Genomic DNA, 23,107 nt, shown 5'->3' with positions numbered 1-23,107 from the left:
CACCAAATGCCAGAGTTTTGTTTGCTTTATTTTAAAGAGGAAATGTTTGTCTGAGTAATTGTCAGCAATGAGCTTTCAATTACCTGTATTCAGAGAATTAAGACTTGGAAACAATTCGGCCTCTTAACAGGTCAGAAACCAATCCCTCAGTAAAAAATCAGGAGCTAATCGCGAGACATGCTACTAGCACCTCCCTTCCTCTTTAAATAGGAACTTGAATCAAAGGAAAATTATCCATTAGGAAAACAGTTTAATGTTTTTATTTCTTTTTTAGTAAAATTTTCATTGAAGTATAATAGCACACATTCAAAAAAGTGCAAAGCATGATAAATTCTCACGAAGTAATCAAACCCAACCCATGTGACCAGCCTGTCATCCCGAAACAAGGCAGGACCTGACCCCTGCGGATCCCCGGATGCTCCCTCCCAGACGCCAACACCTGAGTGTAACCACTGTCCTGACTTCAAAACACTGAAGATTAGCTCTGCCTATTCTTAAAATGTATAGAAAGGAACCATATAGTATTACACTCTTTTGTGTCCACTCAATATTATGCTTGATTAACCAGTCTACTTTTAACTTCAGTTGTGATGCAAACTAGATCCCCAGGTTTCATTTTGTTTACTTTGGATTTTTTTCCACCTTAAATTCCATTTGCATCAAAAGACATGAACACCTCAATCTTCAATGTATAATCAATTCTAGGTTCTAGGTCCTTTTTCAATTCAAGTCACCAATTCTTGACACTAATGAGGAAAATTTGGAAATAAAAAAGAGAAATGTTTATTTCACCTAAGATTTCATAAACCACAAACTTAAAAGTTCTTTGGCCCGGCTGGTGTTTCTCAGTGGTTAGAGCAACAGCCTGCAAAAGGTCTTGGGTTCGATTCCCAGTCAAGGGCAAGTCCATGGGTTGGAAGTTCACTCCCTGCCCCCAATAGGGGCAGGTGTGGAAGGCAACCAGTTGATGTGTCTCTCTCACATCAATGTTTCTCTCTCCCCCTCCCCCCCGCTTCCAATCTCTCTGAAAAGAGATGGGGAAAAATCCTCATAACAACAACAAAAGGCTCAATTTCTTTTATATATAAAATTTATCTTCAAGTAAAATTTCACACTTTGGTCAAAATGTAGAAGGAACACAGACATATCAAACTTGAAAATCCTGGATCTTGATTTTCCCCCTCTCGTATGTGATGGAGATTTCTGTTATTCTAGGAATCAAATGTCTAGTGTCAAACAAAAATCATCAGTTAATATAACAGAATACAAGAAATGGATAATCAAAAGAGAAAACAAAATTGACATGCCAAAATGAAAATGTACCTCCCAATAATTTGAATTTTTACAGTTTACCTGATCAGGAATAAAGGAGCCACAGTATCTAACTGAAAATAGTGGATACACTGTTTGTGGGCATGCAAATTGGCACCGCCACTATGGAAAATAGTATGGTGGTTCCTCAAAAAAGCAAAAATGTAATTACCATATGATCCCACAAGTTCCACTGAGTCTAGAGCTGAAGGAAATAAAGTCACTATCTCCAAGAGCTATCTGCACCCTGGGATCATTTTAGCATTATTTACAATAGCCAAGACCTGGAAGCAACCTCAGTGTCCATCAAGGGAAGAATGCATAAAGAAAATGTAGTGTATATACAATGGAATATTCAGCCATAAAAAAAAGAAGAAGAAATTCCTGTCATTTGCAACCACATGAATGAACCCTGACTGAAAAAGTCAGATGGGAAAGACAAAAATTGTATGATCTCATTTACAAGTGGAATCTAAAAAAAAAAACCCAAACAGAACAGATTAGTGATTTTGGGGGGAGAAAAGGGGAAGAAGGGAGGGACTGGTGAAGGTGGCCAAAGCATACAAACTGCCAGTTATAAGATGAATAACTTCTGGGGACATACTGTACAGCAGACTGACTATAATTAACAATACTGCCCTGTATATTGTATATTTGAAAGTTATGAGTAGATTTGTAAAATTCTCATCACAACAAATTGCAACTATGTTAGCTTATGAATGCTTGTGGTAATTATTTTGCAATATATACATATAAAAAATCACTACATATATGTCAGTTATATCTCAATAAAGCTGGGGGGGCAGTAGAAAGAAATTAATATGCTGCCCACAGCAAGCTTTAGAAATCAGTATGTTATGCTAGAGAAGCCCAAAAGGGGAATCTGACTGCACACAGCTGTGTAATAAATCAGTTTGTTACCGTGACAGTCATCTCAAAAGTAGAGCAACGGTTGACAGACAACAAAGAGGTCAGATCAGACCCAGCGGCAATATATAACAGTGCCGCAAAGTTTCTGTTTGGTTTTTTATTTTAGAACAAGTCAGTTACATCAATCATTAGGAAATAAATGACTCAAAATAGACTTTCAGATGCATTATTCTAATTTTGACATCATTAACCAGTCAATAGATCTTTGAAAGGTTTTCAGGAATTTCTTTATTTGACAAATATTATGGAATGCACACTATGTGTACACTATTGTCATAGATGCCAGGAATACAATGAAAAGCAAAAACAGAGCTGCTGCTTTTATGGAGGAGATATTAACCTTAAAACAGTAACAGACAAAAAGTAGAAGAGTATTGTGCTGGAAGAAAAGAGACATAATGCTATGACAGTCTCTCTGAATGAAATCTGGGTAACCCGGGAGAGGAAAGGCCGTGACCCAGGAAGGAAAGAGCTGAGAAAGGGTAAGGATTAGGTAAGTGTGTCTGCCTATGTGGGGGCTGGGAGGTTCGGGCTCACTAGCCTGTGACAAGAGCAAGTGCAAAGGCCCTGAAGCAAATAGTAACCTGGGCAATGTAACTAAATGTTCATCACGCTGAGCTCCTATAAAAGAAATAAAAATAACACCAGAAAGGAGGAGCTGGGGCAAAAAAGCTGGTTTTGACATGCATGAGGTGAAACCTTAGCTAGTGATACATTCTAAATAATACCCATTTGTCAATAAAATCTCATTCTTCTCAGACCACATAATCTGATTATTGACCTGTTCCCCTAGGACAGGGGTGGGGAACATCCAGCCTGCGGGCCTTATCATTCAGTCTGGCCCTGCTAAGGCACTAGGGGTGAATTAATTAAATGTCTGACCAATATAGCAGCCTACTTTTTAAGTTGATAATTTTGTATGGCCCTCGAATGATGTCGGAAATATCCAAATCACCTGTGGCCGAGAAAAGGCTCCCCACCCCTACCCTAGGATAAGTAGTACAGTTACGTAACAGTCTATTTTTTTTTTTATCTTCATGGCATCACTCACTACTGGGCTCATTCTTAATGACATTTTGAGGGGTACCTATAATTTATACTTAATCTGAATATTAAAACCAATTCAGAAGAGTACAAAGCCAAGAGAAAAATCTGTGCTTTATACCTTAAAGAAACAAATGAGCATAAAAGATCTACTATTCAACAACTAATAATCTACTGAAGAAACCCCTTATCATGTCCCACAGGTTCCCACCTAAACATCAAGATACAACTAAACATACTAACTCTCTGCCCCTGGGGGAGGATAATGGTTTTCACCACTAACAAACGGTGTTATTGTAGTACTCTGCACCAAGAATGAAAAAGACCAGAAAGGAAGACAAAGGAAAGAAAAAAAATCCAGTCCCATCTGGGAATCTAATCACAGTACCCGACTTCTGATTCTTCAGTTTAGGTATCCTAAAGAATAGGCAATGTTTAACAACCCTCCATTTAGAAAGAAACTTTTTAAAGAAGGCAACCAAGTCGCTTAGCTTCTAATGCATCCCCCAAAAAGAAAGGAAACCACTGAGGAGGTCAAAGACAGTCTCCTTACTACAGAGCCAAGCACCCACCAAACCTGGCAGGGCACAGACCCCACGGCACAGCTACATCACCCATCCACGCACAAGGAACCCTGCACAAAGTGGTCATGCCCTGAATGCCCTAGAAAACGTTCAAACCAGTTTTGGTTTCTATAGATCCTTTATAACAACACATTTAGTCCAAAGGGATCTAGCTCCTCCCCCCGCCCCCTCCCCCATACACACATTTCACAAGGTCCTCAGTTCTTCCCAGACACCATGTAGGTAAGCCCTCAGCAACGGCCCTCTTCTAACCATCAAGCAGGAAGGACTTCTATCCTTCTGCAGAAGGTGCGATAAGAATGTGCATCAGTTCTCAAACTAGTTTTCTTGAAACTGGTTTTTCTTGGGGAGATATTTAGAAGAAACAGGGGGCACAGTCCCATAGTGGAGAAAAGGGCAGGGTTGCTTTGTCTTCTGTTTTTACTGTTAAAGAGGTTTCCTGAACTGCAGGGCTTCTCTGAGTCATGAATTATGACACTCGCTCCTGAGAGGGGTGCTGTGTGCAGCATTTCCCACACATATTTGACTACAAACATTTGGGGGAAGTATTATGTCTGCTGATACAGGAATAACGTTCCACGGAAAGAGAGGCAGGCATTCAACACCGCACAAGGCAGTGATCCAAATGATTGCATTACCACATTGAATTATTATGCAGCAAGAGAAAAGGATAACAAGTAAGTTCTTACTTTAAGTTATCATACTATAATCTATATCTAAAGGAGTTAACACATTCTGTTCATTTCCCATGATCTAGAACTAAATAGCAAGCATTTTGTGGTAACTCTATAAAGAGACAGTCTTCAGTGGCTAAGAAATTCTTACTGTCCAATATCTAAGTCTAAATCAAAGACACTGATAGTGCAGAACCTACACGTTATCTCTACACCAGAGCTCTAATCTCTCTACAACCTGAACTTTGGTAATTTTATATTATGTAAGTATCTTTCTTCTAGGTTAATCATCAACCAAGAAATTGTAATTGTGAATACAAGCTTATCTGTATAAGTTCTAATACTGATTCTTTTGAAATTCAAAACTAATTCCTATATGGGAGGTTGAGGGAGAATATGGTACTTGATGTGAGGTTCAAAACAGTTACACCTCAGTAATGACACAACAATCTCCTTATAATCTCCCTTTCCTGGAAAAGCTTCAAACTGGGAGGCCTTTAATCTGTTCATTAAGCTCATATGAAATTCATGTCCTTTCTCAGCACTATAAGTAATTCAAACAAAATGATTTTTAGCTAGTTTTATTGACTTCTGTAAGAAAAGTATCTTAATACACACAATATATCAAATGGAAAAGAGAGTTTTGCTGGTGCCCAACAGGTTCTGAATCACTTGTTTCTCTGCATCTCATCTGAAACCTAAGTCTGTCTCTTCTCCGAACAATGCTATAAACCTCAGTACACCTAATGAACACAATATACTGTCCTTTATAACAACATATTTAGTCCAAAGAGATCTATTTTTTTTTCACATTTCACAAGGGTCCTCAGTTCTTCCCAGACACCATGTAGGTAAGCCCTTAGCAACGGCCCTCTTCTAACCATCAAGCAGGAAGGACTTCTATCCTTCTGCAGAAGGTGCGATATGAGCTTTTCCAGGAAAGCAGGTTACTTAGCTTCAGCTATTATCACTGATTAGAGAACCTGAAGCTCAGTTCTTCAGAAAAGGTTATCAGAAGAAATAAACCTTGATCAAAGGCCATTAAAAATACCTCCCTAGCTTCTGGTCACTTCCGCGGCCAATGTAAAATTTCCTGTTTCCAAGAATCTTAGGGTTTATTTGTCCCACCAGAGTCACTGTATCCTGATTTGTGTGAAGAAGTCAGAAGATGGAAACCACTGAGCAGACGGTGAAGGGAGAGAAGCAGCAACATGAGCAAACAAGCGAGAACTGCAAAGCGCGCCCCAGGAGGGAAGCCCGTGCCGAGGCAGGCAGAGCAAGAAGAGCGAGCACATCCAACCCGCCCAGGCGAGTCAGCGAGCGTGCTTCCTTCCCACCTTGAGTTTGTCCACCCAAACTCCCACTGACCCTTCTGGGCTCCACGCCCGCTTTGCCAGGTGAAAGGGCACCTGACAGCGGATGCCATTTCCCCTCCACAAACACGGAAAGACCCCCATGGAATGCTCCTCACCTCCTGGTCTGTAAACAACATCGTCCTCAGTGATGTAAGAGGTTATCTCGCCAGTGTCTGTCCTTTCATAGCGAGATTTTTTTTTCGGTGGCTTCTTTTTGTTCTTCTTCGTGGACTCCTCAGTGGTGGCACTATTGTTGTCATTGTCCTCATCTTCGCTGTGATCACTCTCGGCATAATTTTTGGCTCCTCCTTCCAAGGTACAGCTCCTGCGTGGCCGGGAATTCTCACTCTCTCTCACTTTGTCCCTTTTCTCTCTCTCTCGGTCCCGATCTCGGTCCCGGTCCTTGTCTTTGTCTTTGTCTTTGTCGGCTGTCATGATTCGCCACGTGCCTTCTTCTGTCCTCTCACGGCTGGGCCTCCGTGAAAGGTAGACAGTAAGCCTGGGCTTCAGTCTTCTGAATTTCTCACTCAATTCCAGGGAAAATCCAACCACTCCAACAACCCCAACGTTTCAAAAATGCTAGGAGAAAAAAAGAGAGAAATTGATTTTACTTTATCACTTCCTCGTATTTTTTCCCTGAAATGCTTTTTTTTAATATATTTTTATTTATTTCAGTGAGGAAAGGAGAGGGAGAGAGACAGAAACATCAATATGAGAATCATTGATCGGCTGCCTCCTGCACGCCCCCTACTGGGGATCTAGCCCACAACCCAGGCATGTGCCCTTGACCGGAATCAAACCTGTGACCAATCAGTCCTCAGGCAGATGCTCTATCCACTGAGGCAAACCAGCTAGGGCTCCCTGAAATGTCTTGTTTAATAAATCTCTTACTCATATTTTAGCCCTAAAAACTTCTCATGAGCCATAGGGGGGAAAAAAGTACAAGTGATAAAATTTTTTAATTATATATAGTTTTGGCCTCAGCCTCAGCTAGTATATGGTTTGGGATTTTCTACAACAGCAATAATGAAAAATGTCTGAATGTATAAGATGAATTATACTTTCTAGATACCATTTTTTTCTCCTTTTTAAGGAAAAAGTGTACCTTAATAGACAACATATAATGGGTACAATTATATAAAAGGCACTGCATAGCCATAAAGTTAATTTAAAAGGTAAAGAACCTATAGTAAAAATTATTTCCACCCAAAAAACAAAATTTGGATAGCCTTAGAGAATGTCCAAAGTGTTACAAACTTCTGATGACTCTTTTTATCCACTTCTCCAAATTTCCAGATTTCCTCCCAACAGTAAACATAAGATTTCCAGAGTGCCTTCCAACAACAATAAATATGAATTGACTCAAATAAAATGACAACTTCAAAACAAGATCCCTTTGCCTTCTATTACAACTGTTCACATCTTCTAAGTCTACTATTCTAGTTATTTTCCGAGAAAAATGGTTTCTCTAAAGATATATTATCTCTGCCTTCACCAAACATAACAGCTCCCAAAAATAACCTTCTGTCATTAGGGACTATTAGATGGTTATTACATTCTTCTAAATTTCCACTATTAATAGCTTCCCTAATAAATTCCTCCCTAGAACTAAACCCAACAAGAAAAGTGTGAAGTTAAGGATTTAAAATGAGAAGAGTGAATACCAAACTTCAACCCAATACAATTCTAATAAAAATTTCATAGGAGGGAAAAAAATGTTTTGTTTACAAATCAGTTTGGAACGGACATAATTAGTAATTTATCTTTTATAGTTTTTTATCATCTTCCCCAATATCTTATCTAATGTGTTCAACAACCTATACCAAACATTATCTATGTGCCAGGTGTTAGGAACTAAAGCTACAATGAGGGGAAACTCAGAATCCTTGCCTTCAATGCTCTATTGGAAAAAAAAAAAAAAAGGAGACAACTGATCAACATGAGAACCATCTGTTTCTCATGTTATTAGCGTTAGATAAAAAACATGCAAACAAAAGACTGGGCCTCTTTACTTTGACAACAACAAACAAAGCCATTTGCAATTATATGCTCAGAAGCAGAGAAAATTCTCATTGGTCATGTCAAAATCATAAAAATTAGCATATACTTTCCCCAAATTATCATATACTTTTATCAGGTAGTTAGCCTAATACCAGAAAAAAACATCACTTTAAAAGCACTTCAAATACCCCTTGGCATTTAGGAAAATAAAATATGTTAAGAACCATCTTTGGGAGATAGACTAATGAAGCAATAACGCTGACATTCTATGACCAAAGTCAGAAAGATGAAACATGTAGCACAAACCAAGAATACTTCCTTCTTCATAGGAAATATGCTTTCAGATAGTATTTCAAATTTTTAAATATATTTCAAGAAAAATTATTCTAAGGCCTGCAAAACTTCTGCCTAGATAAATCATCTGTTAAATAGACAGTAATAAACTCCCAAATCCCTGTAAACCACTGGTGATAGCAACTGAAAATACAGAAACATATTATTTTCTCTATCAGGCTTAAGTTCAGAGCATGAACAAGCCAATCATGCAAGAAAGCAAACTATCAGCTGACACCGTTGTTAAAACATTCCTCTGACATTGAAAAGGTACCCAGGTCTACCAGCAGCCCAAAAAGAGCAAGCTTAGGCTGAAAACCTCTTGGATGCAATACAGACTTCTGATAAATTTAAGAAAAAGATCACTCTTCCTAAGGTAAATAAGATAACTGCTCCAGAAAATTTTGTAAAAATGTTATTTTAGCACTCAAAAAGAAAGAAATCCAAATTTGTACTCAACAGTACTCCGTACAAAATCATATATTTTGTTTCTATTTACAAAGAAATCAGAGTCGTTTCTGCCAAGAGTGAGTTAGAAAGAAAAATTTAAGAAACAATAGAGAAGGTGTCAACAAAATGTGTGTGTGTCTCCCCAACTTTCAGATAACTAAGAACAGTGATATTCCAAAGCAAAAGTGAATCTAATTACCATTTATATTTGACTCTAATATATAGCTTGGTGAGGATATAAATATTTTTCCTCTGCGTTTCTTATAGCATTATAATTTTTTCTGAGCCTCATTATACAATGACCAACATACAATATTAATGTGACATTTGATAAAGGGACCCAGAGAGGAACCAGATGGCACTGAGAAAGGCAGTTGTCACCTCAATTTACTAGAAATTATCTACAAAGTAGACAATACAACAGCATCTTTGTAACAACTAGGAGTTTACAAATCCCTACCATAATCCCATTTAATCCTTTCTCTCAACAAGTCAATAAACTGAACCAAACAGAAGTCACCATGCCCACTTTTCAGACCACAGAAGGAAAACTAAGAAGATAGGATCTGCACACGAACACACAGCCAGTGAAAGGTTCTAAGGCAGTTCTTCTAAAGATGAACCGCATCTGCCTGATTCCTACCTGCTGCTCAGGTTATAACCGGTCCTGCCACGGTCATTAGCTCTTCATAGGGACCACCTTTCCCCACATGTATTCATGCTGATAATTTGAACAGACAGATTTAGAAACAACACTCACTTTGCCCTCTCCTCCCAAGAAAGAAAGCAGTTTTCTCCCACATCCTGGGAAAGAAAATGTAATGACTTTCGCTCTGGAAAGGGAAATGTCACTCTAATACTTGTACTCACTGGATGAGCAGCAGTCCTTCCCCTAAACAGCACCCTGCGGCAGGGAATACAGCAAACTATGCCCGAGAATCACTGAAAAGTGGGGGTCAGCAGGTCTGTAAACCCTCGAAGAGGGAAGACTGGGTTTTATCTGAAACTGCTGTGGTAGCGAGAATCATTCTTCCATCTACGCTAATCTACACTAATAAAAGAGAAACATGGTAATTCGCGTACGACCGCTACCCTTTTCATTGGCTAATCAGCAAGATATGCAAATTAACTGTCAGCCAAGATGGCGGCCGGCAGCCAGGCAGCTTGAAACTAACATGAGGCTTGCTTGCCTCAGTGATGGAGGATCGTTGGAGGAAACCAACGTTCCCCGCCTGTGGCTGCAGGCCTCTGAGTGGGCAGTTTTGAAACACTGTAACAAATACCGCCGGACTTCAGCCAGCAGATTCGCAACATTGTAAGCAAAGGCCAGAAACCTACTTTCAGCCGCGGAGGCCTAAGAGCTGGAGCCAAGCCTCAAGGTAAAGCTGGGCCAGAATAAAAAAAAAAAAAAGAAAAAAAGGAGCGGTTGGGAACTTCAGTCACTCCCAGCCTGAAAACAGCCCTCAGCCCCTCACCCAGACTGGCCAGGCACCCCAGTGGGGACCCCCACCCTGATCCAGGACACCCTTCAGGGCAAACCAGCGGCCCCACCCATGCACCAGGCCTCTACCCTATATAGTAAAAGGGTAATATGCCTCCCGGCACCGGGATCAGCATGACAGGGGGCAGCGCCCAAACCCCCTGATCGCCCTGCGGCTCTGTGTGTGACAGGGGGCGGGGCCCCAACCCCCTGAGCAGCCCTGCTCTGTGCCTGATAGGGGGGAGCTCCCCAACACCCCCCCCCCCACGGGCCCTGCTCTGTGTGTGATGGGGTAGAGCCATAACCTCCCCATCGGCCCTGCCCTGAGTGTGAGAGTGGCGGCGCCCCAACCCCCTGATCGGCCCTGCTCTGAGCCCGACCAGGGGCTGCACCTAGGGATTAGGCCTGCCCTCTGCCACCCGGGAGCAGGCCTAAGCCAGCAGGTCGTTATCTCCCAAGGGGTCCCAGACTGCGAGAGGGCACAGGCCGGGCTGAGGGACCCCCTCCTCCCCGCCGAGTGCAAAAATTTTTGTGCACCGGGCCTCTAGTGTAAAAATAAATTGATTGTTAAGTTCTTCCACCTGACAAAACCCAACCTCGTAAGCAAATGGCTGTGTGCGCCCTCCGATGGCTCTCCACATTTAGGGTTAAGGACTATGTAAACTCAACCAAACCTGAGTTTATATACGCATTCCCAGAACACGTGTCTTACTGAAAGTACCTCCACAATCAAGATGGAATGAGCTAGCCAAGTTCAGAGAGTGGCCTTTGTGGTGTCAAAACAGAAGCACAGAAAGAATGCCCCTTAGTCAGAAGTGGGTTTCCGCTTACAGTAAGTAGCACTTCCTCAACTCCCTAAGTCGCTTCGGGGGAAAACTGAGAGAACTCAGATTGGTGGACTCTGGCAAATCTCTTCATTTCTTCCAAAAAGACATAATAACAAAACACAGGACCTGCAAAAGGTGGACGTACCCAAAACAGCAAAACTCTAGCTTACAATTAACAACTTAAAATTAAATAACAAAAATACATAATCTTTTTATTTGAAGTAGGCATAAGGAATTACCAAAGGTGCTGAAGGAAATTTTAAAAATAAAAATACAAAGTCCTTCCTTTCTTTAATGAACATACACACTCATTAATACAAGCAGTTTTTTCCCCATACTGTTGAAGATGAAGTTTTTGCCAGTCCCATACAGAATTTTTTACTTTTTGCACACTGCCTACAGTTGTGTCTCTTCTACTCAGTGGATGAAGGAAACCAGGGCTTCTCAGCTATGGTGCAATGAGCATTTTGGACCACACTGGGGTTGGGTGGGTGGTGCCTGCCCTGTGCATGATCCTTGTTCTCTCTCCATGTAAATGCAGTAGCTCACCTGCTTGCTCCCATCAGGACAACAGAATATATAGCTCCAAATATTGCCACATATCCTCTGGGAGCAAAAGGGCTCACAGTTCAGAACCAGTACTTTAAACAAAATCGTCAATCACAGGGATTCCAAAGGGTTAAGCATCTGTGTTTATTCAAAATTGTGCTTGGCCAATATGGAATCCATAAAGCTAACACCATTACAAAAATTATGTAGCATGTTCTTTGTTCTCTGAAATAAACTGGAGTAATTAAAAAACACTGCCTGAAATAGTAATTACACAGATGTATGAAGCTGAATTTGGAAAACAGATGTAAATATCCTGAAAATCTTGATGCTTCCTGGCAAGCCCTGAAGGTAATATCGCTCTCTGGTGACCTGCTCTGGTCATGGGCCAAGTGGAAGCTTCTGTTATCACAAAACTAAAGAGAAAACCTGGTGTCCGCAATGCTAAGTACAGGGAAACCAAAAGCCTATGAACCAAATCCCTCATGTGAAAGGGGATAGAATTCCTAATCTGTCTTTCCCAAAATAGGGTCGTAAATAGAAAACCAAGAGTAGGAAAAAAACAAATACAAAAACCAAACAGATGGATAAATAACAGATGGTATATCCATACAATAAAATATTATTCAGCAATAAAAAGAAAGAAAATACTAATGTAACAACCTGGCTGAAACTGGAAAATGTGCTGTGTGAAAAAAGCCAGTCACAAAAGACCACATATTGTATGATTCCACCTATATTAAATGTCCAGAGAAGACAAATCCATAGAGACAGAAAGCAGACTGCTAGTTGCCTGGAGGTGGAGGAGGTGGCTGGGGAGTGACTGCTATGGTTATGGGGTTTCTTTGGGGGATGATAAAAATGTTGTAGAACTGCTGTGGTGGTGATGGTAGCTGCACGTATCTGTGAATATACTAAAAGCCATTAAATTGTACACTTTACATGGGTAAATTATATAATACTAGAGGCCCAGTGCATGAAATTCGGGAGGGGGGGGAATTTCATGCACCAGACCTCTAGTATTATATAATTTACCCAGCCTGATCGCCCCTAATTGCCCCACCCTGCCGGCCTGGTTGCCCCTAACTGCCCCCCACTGCCAGCCTGGTTGCCCCCAACTGCACCCCCCCCCCACAGACCTAGTCGCCCCTCACTGCCCCCCCTGCCAGCCTAATCGCCCCCAACTGCCCCTCCTGCTGGTCTGGTCGCCCCCAACTGCACCCCCCCACCACTGGCCTGATCGCCCCTAACTGCTCCCCACCCCGCCGGCCTGGTCACCCCTCACTGCTGGCCCCCCACCAGCCTGGTCACCCTTCACAGCGCCCCCACCAGCCCGGTCACCCCACACAGTCTGCTGTTCAGTCGTATGGTTGTCCCTCACTAACCCCCCTGCCGGCCTGGTCTCCCCACGCAGCCTGATTGTTCAGTTGTATGGTTGTCCCTCACTAACCCCCCTGCCGGCCTGGTCTCCCCACGCAGCTTGCTTGTTCAGTTGTTTGGTCGTCCCTCACTAACCCCCCTGTCGGCCTGGTCATAGGCAGCCATCTTGTGAGGGCATGAGGGTTAATTTGCATATTACCTCTTTATTATATAGGATGTAAATTACATTTCAATAATGCTGTTAAAAAATACACAAAGCCCAGCCAACATGGCTCTGTGGTTGATCAACCTATGAACCAGGAAGTCATGACTCGATTCCCGGTCAGGGCACATGCCCAGGTTGTGGGCTCGATCCCCAGTGGGGGGCATGCAGGAGGCAGTCAATCAATGATTCTCATCATTGATGTTTCTATCTCTCTCTCCCTCTCCCTTCCTCTCTGATATCAATAAAAAATAAACACACACACACACACACACACACACACACACATACACACACAGCAACACTACAAACTAATCAGAAAAAGCACAAACTTTGCTACAGCTAAAAAATAAAAAGCATTTGGTTATAAACTTCACAAGCATGAGCTCTATCTCTGCCATTGAGAAAAACCACTTCTTAAAGCTATAAAAAGCATAGTTAACTAAATACAGAGAAGTTTTATTTCAATCTTTAATGTACAGGAATACCTGGTCAGGCTTACTACCTCTGCACAACATGTTCAACGGTAAGTAAGTTGGACATGGTTTCTTTCCGTTTACAGAGCTTCAATATTAAAGAAATTTAAAACCATGGCACATCAGCTTGACCGCTTGATGAATGGAAATGACAGACTGACTTTTATACTTAAGACAATTACACTTCATACATATATGAAAAACCAAAAGCATTCATAAAGTACTTCTAATCCATAGGTACAAGTAATATCAAGGGAAAAATAGAACCATAAAACTCACTGGGGCAATCCTTCGAAAAACACTTAGAATCTGAGGCAGATGAAAAGGAAAGGCAGCTCTGACTAAAAGCAAAAGTCTAAGCCAAACTCAACTTGCCATTATCTATGTCTGAGCTGTTGTAATTGGGTGTGACCAAATGTACTACCCTGCCATCTTTGCTAACCAGATGCCATTCAAAGAGAAAAGCAGAAGAGCCAATAGAACTATTCAATTCCAGATGCCAGCAACTAGTGAGTGCGGAGGGTGTGGAGCTGAGGATTCCCAGGACCTGGGCCACCGATGTTGCAGTGGTAGCCCTACACCATCAAACATCCACGTCCAGAGCATAGTCCCTGTCGATTCTTCCCGAAGTTCAGCAAATATTTACTTACTGAGCACCTACTAGGTGCCAAGCATTGCCCTAGGCGCTGAAGACACATACGTGATGAGAAAACACACATTCTCTACCCTTAGAGCAGCGGTCGCCAACCGGTGGTCTGCAGACCATTGGTGGTCCATGACGTCCGAAAGGTTGGCAACCGCTACCTTACAGAGCTTACAGCAGGGGTCCTCAAACTTTTTAAACAGGGGGCCAGTTCACTGTCCCTCAGACCGGTGGAGGGCCAGACTATAGTTTAAAAAAAACCTATGAACAAATTCCTATGCACGCTGCACATATCTTATTTTGAAGTAAAAAAACAAAATGGGAACAAATACAATATTTGTATTTGCATGTGGCCCGCGGGCCGTAGTTTGAGGACCCCTGGCTTACAGGTTAGTAGGGGAGGGAGGAGGAGATAATAAACAAGTAAAGACATAGCATAACAGCTGGTGATAAGTGCTATGGAGAAAAATTAAGCTGGGCAAAGGGGATGCAAGGGTTGTTAACTTACGTAAGGTAATCACTGATAAGGGATCACTCAACCGAAAGGAAGTAAGGAGGCAAGTTGTGTAGTTACCTGGGGAAAGCATTCCAGACAGAGAAGAAAGCAAGTACAAAAGCCTGAGACATAAGCATGCCTGGCATATCCAAACAGCCAAGATGGAAGCAGTAATGGCAAAAAAGAAAGTCAGAAAGAAGGAGGGAGCATGGGAGCACTTATTGAAATGAGAGAAAAGCCATTGTAGGGGTTTGAATTGAGAATTAAGACAGACTCCCTCTTGCGGCTGTGGGGTTAGGAAATCACTGATTCAGGCAAGGTAGTGGTTATGCAGTCGGATTGTGGATCAGTTCTACAAGCAGAGCCATCGGAATCTGCTGTTAGATTGGGACTGACTGTGCAACAAAGAGGAGAGTCAAAGAGGCCAAGATTTGGGCCTCGGCACTGGAAGAGGAGAGTTGTCTTTTGCTGATATAAGGGGAGAAGGAAAAGGCATTCTGCTTGGCACAGGTTGAGTTTGAGATGCCTAGATACCCAAGCAGAGATACATGAATGGGTTGAGGTCAGAAAACTCAGGGCTAGAGATATAAACCTAGGAGTCCTCACCATATAAACAGCACCGACAACATGAGACTGGACAGTATAGGAACAAATGGGGATGAACTAGTCAAGGTGGTAAGAGTCTACTTTGAAGCAAATAAGGTATATGGACAGGCCAGTAAGTTTGCTAACTGCCAGTGAAGCTCCAGGGGAAAGACTATCAGTACTGGGATAAAAACAGCACACTGTTTTATTCACAGAGAAGCCCTCTACATGTGTAAGTTTCCTATAGATAAATTCCATATTAATGTTAACAAATGCTGCATTTAATAAAATCCAGGCAGCTACAGTCTTGGCTGGTTTCCAATCTAGGAAAACACGTAAGATAGAAACACCCCTCTCCGCCACCACCTCCAAAACTCAAAAGGAAATATACCAGCTGTCCAAATAAAAACTTGAGGGATGGGAAAGGCCATCTGAAAGCTTCTTACCTTGCAAATTAGTAGAGTAACTGGATTTTTAAAATAGCTTTCCTAAGTAACATTTTTGAGGCCCGTAAGGTTTACATGAAAGGAGAAAAAGACGTAACCAAGTATATGAATTCAAAACAAAAGCTCAATTCCAGAAAAATGGGGTCTCAAAGGCTCACTAGTGATGTTTATTTGGTGTCATAATTTGAATGCTAAAGAAGGATTAAGTAAAACAGAGGGGAGGGAGAGCATATTGTTTTTAAAACCTTGATATGAAAAGGTTTAAATGGATTCAAAAATCTATATACATTATCAAGAAATTAGAATTATATTTATCAATTAAAAAAGGGGGGAAGTGGCCGAAACCGGTTTGGATCAGTGGATAGAGCGTCGGCCTGCGGACTGAGAGGTCCCAGGTTCGATTCCGGTCAAGGGCATGTACCTGGGTTGTGGGCATATCCCCAGTAGGAGATGTGCAGGAGGCAGCTGATCGATGTTTCTCTCTCATCGATGTTTCTAACTCTCTATCTCTCTCCCTTCCTCTCTGTAAAAAATCAATAAAATATATTTTTAAAAAAAAGGGGGGGGGAGTGGCTAGATTTAAAGAATAATCATAATCTGGAGATATAATTTAAAGCCATCAAATTACCAAATTCTGGATAATAAGAAAGATGTTCCCAACAACTAAAGAAAAATGCAATATTCTTCTATCATTTGCCACCTCCTGTATGAACACTTTTTTTCCATTAACGGTGATCTTCAAGAATTTGATATGTTCATCAAAAAGTCTTCATCAGAAATTGCATGTAGTCGTTTTCCATGTTTAGTTTACAGAAGCACCCTCAAATTTTCCATTAGTAAATGTGAAGACATTACATTAGATATTTTAGGCAAATTCAATGTTTATTATCTTCCCTCATTGTATTTCTTGTCTTACATTATTAGAGAATATGTAATAAAACTTTCGCAAAGTACCATATAAACACTACCAAAATATCCAATGTACCCATATGCTGTACAAATATCATCTCCTACATGTGGAACGACAGGAAGCATGAACTCCAGGTAATCTCTGACAGGGCACTCATGTTCCATAGTTGACTGTTTTAGAGTCCCTGTTCTTGTTGGCACCAAATGACTGACTGCATTAACATTCAGAGTAGGAAGAGCCATAAAGGAGGGGAGGGGGTCACCACCCAGTAAGAAAGTCTGGACTTCGAAATAAGGAATCTTATGCATAATTATCTATAGCTGCTAATATTCATCAGCAATGAAAGAAGCATTACTAACTTTTTCTCAGGGCTAAAGTCTCTCCATGATCAGGAATGGCACTCAAGACTGCCAAGAGCTGTCAAGTGACATATGATACATACAACATGAAGCGGAAAATACAACAACCAATTTTGCAGGCACTAATAAGCTAAATGAACACTTTCCATTTTGGAACTTGAAAATGAGGAAATTGTAAGTGGAAAGACAGAAACTATGAAATGAAACATGGGACAGCACAGACCTATAGAATGTCATCTAAAGTTCCCACTGCAGGTGTCAGCTTCAGATGTACCTGGCTTCTGGCCCCACTGTGTTAACCCTATTGTACTTCAGTCATTTTTAGAGTCATCTCACAAAATAAAAATAGCTCTTAAGAATATGCCAGTACCCTTCTAACAGGTGCTTACATAAGAAATCTTTAATACCATTTGCCCAAGGTAAAATACCAATTCTATCTGCTAAAAAATAAACACACACAAAACTTTAATAAATATAATCAGCAATAAGCAGAATAAACTCATATGGAGGGCAGAATGTTCTTTTACATTTTCACCCTCTTGATAACAGAAACAGCCATGCATTCAAGAATAAAATAGTCCCTGTTATTACAGAGGAGCTTATGTGGTTTATTATAGCAAGCTTTAGAGGATGATATAATGGTCCCATATCACAGATAATATACCCCAGTCCTGCTCAGCATGGAACATTCTCTAATAAAAATCTCATTTACCTCCGGTACCAGGTCCCCTGAGAATGAAAAGAGAAAACCCATCAAGGCCACATCAGGGCTTTCTACTACAGACATGGCACCTCTCTACAGCAAGTGCCTATAAAGATCTTGGGAAGAAGATCATTGCTAAGAAACGATTAATTTCTGAAATAGGTGCCAAAATAAGAAAAACTAACTATGATGTTTCTTTAAAGAATCAGGTTGAGAAAGCCCAATGCTATAGTTTATAATAGTAAAATATACCCAAATGAAATCTATAGCATTACAGTTTACATACAAATTTTTTTTTAAATATATTTTATTGATTTTTTACAGAGAGAAGGGAGAGAGATAGAGAGTTAGAAACATCGATGAGAGAGAAACATCGATCAGCTGCCTCCTGCACATCCCCCACTGGGGAAGTGCCCGCAACCCAGGTACATGCCCTTGACCGGAATCGAACCTGGGACCTCTCAGTCCACAGGCCGACGCTCTATCCACTGAGCCAAACCGGTTTCGGCTACATACAAATTTTATTAAATAATATTTGCAAAGTTGCAGCTTTTTCCAATAAACCTCATCTTGACATTTATAAATTATGAACACAGCCCTAGACTAAAGGAGAACCACTAGACTAAAGGAGAACGTTTTGATTTAAAGACCTGAACATTATCAACAGAAGGAAAGTAATACAGGAAAGGGGGAAAAGAAAAGCTACGTCTTCAGAATTTTTCAAAATAAGCTTTTTAAAATATGAAAGCAACTAAATTTAATATGACACCCATGAACAATAACTGTGATAACACTGAGCAGGACTGAAGGATGTAGAAACTGCATTTCTTCCAGAAGCAAGTAAATCTACTAACAAGACTTGTATTGATCATGTGTTGGCAGGTTTAATCAATACCACACAGGTATTCTTTTCTAAGCTTTCATCTCATATAGTGGAAGATAAAAGGATGGGAGAGCAATTGCCAGATTAAATAAGGTCTTATCCCTACAGTTCAAAGTCAAGTTCCCTTGACAGATTTTCTGTTTTATTGTCAAGAAAAAATTAAACCTAGCAGGAAAATACTCATTCCATACTGCACAACCACAAAAATACTGGAAGCTCCGTTTATTGACCAATGTAAACGTATATTGAAGAGCTCTAGTCTCTACTGACCTTTAAGAGCACCTGGAAAATGCAAGCACGGCAACATTCAACCTCAAGAACATAAATCTCAAAAGCAACTGGCAAATGCAACCTGGAAGGCTGACATGTAAGCGGAGCTTGGGTACAACAGCATCCCCAGGGAAACCTGCTTCTCGCTCCAGAAAACGGGATTTCTTCTCAAATGTTTTCAGTGGAACAACTGCCACCTCCGATTACAGTTAATGTGATGCAATCGGTGGGGCCTGGGGCAACGCACAGCTCCCTTTCTTTACACCCCTCCCTGCTTCATCTTACAACCTGCAAACTGACTAACAACAATATGACTAACTACCTAGAGACATGTGTGTCGTTTTCAGCAACTGGTAATTTACAGTTTCATTTTGTTGTTGTTTTTAACCAGCTGGATGCGATGTGTTGCTCCTTGCCTATAGGTCTGTCACTTTTGATATTTTTTTAAACAAATGATATAATATGAACAGGTAAGAAGCATTTTTTAGAATATTACAGAAATTTGGAATTGTATAGAAAAGGCAGTAGTAGTAAAAGGCAGCTCTTCTCACTATGAAAAACCCATGAGGTCCCCAATAGATTTTTGAGCATCCAGAGAGCCCCCTTACCACATCCACAACTATCGCTACTCCCTAAGATCAAAAACAGTAGGGCACATGTTTGTGGGTGATCCTGTTAACCTCCCATAAAGTGCAGGCTTGGGAATCAACCAGATGGGAGTCAAAGACAGACAGACAAAGAAGATGTCAGGGCTTCTATTCCTAGTTTCTATGAGGTAGGGGGGCGGGGGGGAGGATGTGTTTGGCGGGTGATACACATAACTGAATGGACAAGAGATTTTTAAGTAGCTATACAGATTGAGTTAGCTACCAGGCAGCTGGAAATACAAAATGACAATCAGGAAAAAGACCAAGGCAAGATACATGGACTTGGGAGTCATCAACATATAGGAGACACTGAGATGACACAGGAAAGAGCATTAGATGAAGAGTATAGGGAAAAATGTAAACACCATAGCATTTTCCAAGCCGTATTCCTTTACACACACACACACACACACACACACACACACACACACACAACCTCTGTGTAAAGTAAGTGTAGGGCACACTGCTTATAAATACTCTTAAAGTTTATATCATTGTCACATTAAAGGGTCTAAGAAACCTGTAGGTAAGAAAACTGTTCAAGTTATTACCAACAGAATCAAATACAACACACTGCCCAGAGTAATTCATCTTCACATTACAAAACTTATAAATGATCAATGCCAACTCTCATCCTTCCTTAGAACAGTATGTGAGTTTTGGACAAGAACAATAGAAATTCTACAACTTAATTGCACCTAACTAATCTCAGAAGTTCTTGGTGGGGATCTGACTACCCAAATACCTGACACATCAACATGTGTCTTAACCATTGATCAATTTTAGAAAAGTAATCCAAACTATTCAATTGATCATTGTCTTCACAAGTTAGAAATCAACATCAACTTAAACTGCAGAAACACAAAAAGAATTATCTGCTTCAAAAACATTCTTAGATAGCAAACTGAAGGACTAAATAAAGCAAATCAGGTATATTTTTACAAGAGAAAGGGGAGGAAGGGAGGAGGAGGGAGAGGAGAGAGGAAGGGAGGGAGAGAGGGAGGGAGGGAAGGGGAAGGGAGGGAGAGAGGGAGGGAGGGAAGGGGAAGTGAGGGAGCGAAAGGGAAAGGAGAGAGAGAGGGAGGGAGAAAGGGAGGGAGGGAGGGAGGGAAGGAGGGAGGGTAGGCACACAAATCTGCCTGTCAGCAAAAGATGAATCAACTCCCTCACGTAGGACATTAATTGAAATATTAACAAACAGAAGGGGCCTGTAAGGAACTCAAGATAAAAAGGACTTTTGAAATCTAAAATAACCTTAGGATAACCAAGGCAGTGGGAGTATCTCTGGCCTCAGTGGGCCCTAGCCACAACCCAGGTTCCAAGCCAGAAAAAGGGACAGGCCCTCCCTGTGGTTACCAGAGAGGACCAATAAATCAAAGTGATGAGCACCACATAACAGGCTGAAGATAGTGGCAAGAAAGTGGGTATTACTGGTCCTCCAAATTAGGAGAGCATTTGGAAAAATGCTGTCAATCTTTTTCTCCATTCCCAATGCCCTCATTTAAAGTTCTCATCACAAGAAAAAATGTGTAACTATATGTAGTGATGGATGCTAAATAGACTTATTGCAAAATATACAAATATCACAACATTATGTTATACATCTACACTATTATAATGTTTTGTGTTGACTGTATCTTAAATTTTTAAAAATATTGTTTTAAAAAGAGAACTTTCAAGGAAAGACTACATACATGAGGTCTGATTTCCTCCTTTACAAAACTGCCTCTCCAGTCCTCTCACCTTGTTCACCCAAACACTCCAATAACAGCGTCCTATATATATCCCCTACACTTAGCTTACTCTCTTTCACCTTTGCTCACACTTTCTTTACTGCAACTTCAATAAACATTTGTTGAATAATTTTCATATATAATCTCTCATCCTTCTCTCTTAAATTCAGAAACATAACCTGGTCCTTGCTAGCTTTATAACTGTGGGCAAGTCAATTCCTCTGCCTAAACTTTGGTTTTTTCATCTATAAAATGAAGATAATAGTATGACAACCCCTTGGAGTTGTTGTGAGGAATAAGATAACCCATGTAAAGTACTAGTCTGCACAATCCCTAGCAAATACAAGAGGCCCAGCATGTGCCAGTTAACATTGATAATGACCATTTTCTACATAGACTCCCACAAAAAAGAGGAAAACAATCAACATTTTGCAGAAGACTATGTTAGAGTATATCTAGCTGACCCTAGAAATATTGTTTTAGCTTGTATTGCTGAATAGGAAGAGGTGTCAGTTCTCAGAGGAACTTGTTCTGACTCCTTAAACCCCTCTAAGGGCTCTCATGGCTCTCTGGGAACCCATTCTCCCTACACCAACCCGCACTCTCTGGCTGTAAAAGTATGGTCTCCTGGTTTCTGCTTGGATTCCTCAGAGTCGGAATTGTGCATGCTTAACTTTGAAAGCAATCAAATATTTTATGAACAAAATATAATTATTAATTAGGCTTCATTTTTCCTTATCCACCAACAAGCTTTCCTCTTATAATCAAAAGAGTAGATTCTTTTCTTTTTTTTTTTAAATATATTTTATTGATTTTTTACAGAGAGGAAGGGAGAGAGATAGAGAGTTAGAAACATCGATGAGAGAGAAACATCGACCAGCTGCCTCCTGCACATCCCCCACTGGGGATATGCCCGCAACCCAGGTACATGCCCCCGACCGGAATCGAACCCGGGACCCTTCAGTCCGCAGGCCGACGCTCTATCCACTGAGCCAAACCGGTCTCGGCATTATAATCAAAAGAGTAGATTCTTAAAGCAGAATATTAAGGTCCTCGTTAATCTTTTCCTTAAATACATTAAAACAGACCACCTTTGGGTTTTTTTATTTAAAATTAAATTGTAACTCTCCATATCACACACTAACAGTGCCTTATTCCCCCTTTCATTACAATTTTCTCTAAAACAAAATAAAGAACTAAAAGCACATGTCCATGAAATTATAACATGCCTGTGAGAGAATACTTTGAGATGTTATTCCTTGTATAGCCTTATGAATCACTTATGAGTTTTCATCTAGATCTGTGCTGTCCAATATGGTAGCCACCGGCTACATGTGACTATTTAAAAATTCATTAAGATTAAATAAAATCAAAATTCATTTCCTTAGTCACTCTGGCCAAATTTCAAGTGTTCACCAGACACACGTGGCTAGTAGCTAACATGATGGACAGCGTAGACAAAGGACATTTCCAACATCACAGAAAGTTCTATTAGACAGTAATGATTTAGAATTAAATGTATATAAATAAAAACATTACAAATCCCATTTCATCAGTAACCCACTCCCTTTTAATCAACTCGATTAGCTTTAAGTACAAGAATATACATAAATGTAAACCCAGGGACTTTATCCTTGACTTTCACAAAGACAATAGATGACAACTCTTAGAAAGATATAGTGAGAGGGTCCCCTAGCAATCTAGGCTTTAGTCTTCTATTCTTTCAGCAATTTATACAACTTGACCTGAGGAAAAAAGAGCAAGAAAGCATTTCTCTACACTAGACCTTTTAACATAGTCACACCTGCCAAGTTTTAGAATCACATGTTCCATTAT

General features: G+C 40.7%; 1 protein-coding gene across 1 annotated transcript in view; it reads right to left on the bottom strand.

The window, feature by feature from the left end:
- Positions 1-23,107, bottom strand: part of RERE (arginine-glutamic acid dipeptide repeats) — a 398,085-nt gene that overhangs the window by 241,977 nt on the left and 133,001 nt on the right. The window contains exon 2 of the mRNA XM_081087056.1: positions 6,015-6,477. Within this exon, the coding sequence (XP_080943182.1) occupies positions 6,015-6,333 (319 nt within the window). The 5' untranslated portion in view covers positions 6,334-6,477. The remainder of the gene's footprint in view (positions 1-6,014; positions 6,478-23,107) is intronic.

The sequence above is a fragment of the Myotis nattereri genome, assembly GCF_964212035.1.
Source record: "Myotis nattereri genome assembly, chromosome: 3".
NCBI classification, from domain to species: domain Eukaryota; kingdom Metazoa; phylum Chordata; class Mammalia; order Chiroptera; family Vespertilionidae; genus Myotis; species Myotis nattereri.
Note: the sequence above shows the minus strand (reverse complement) of the source record. Positions and strands in the feature narration are given on the sequence as shown.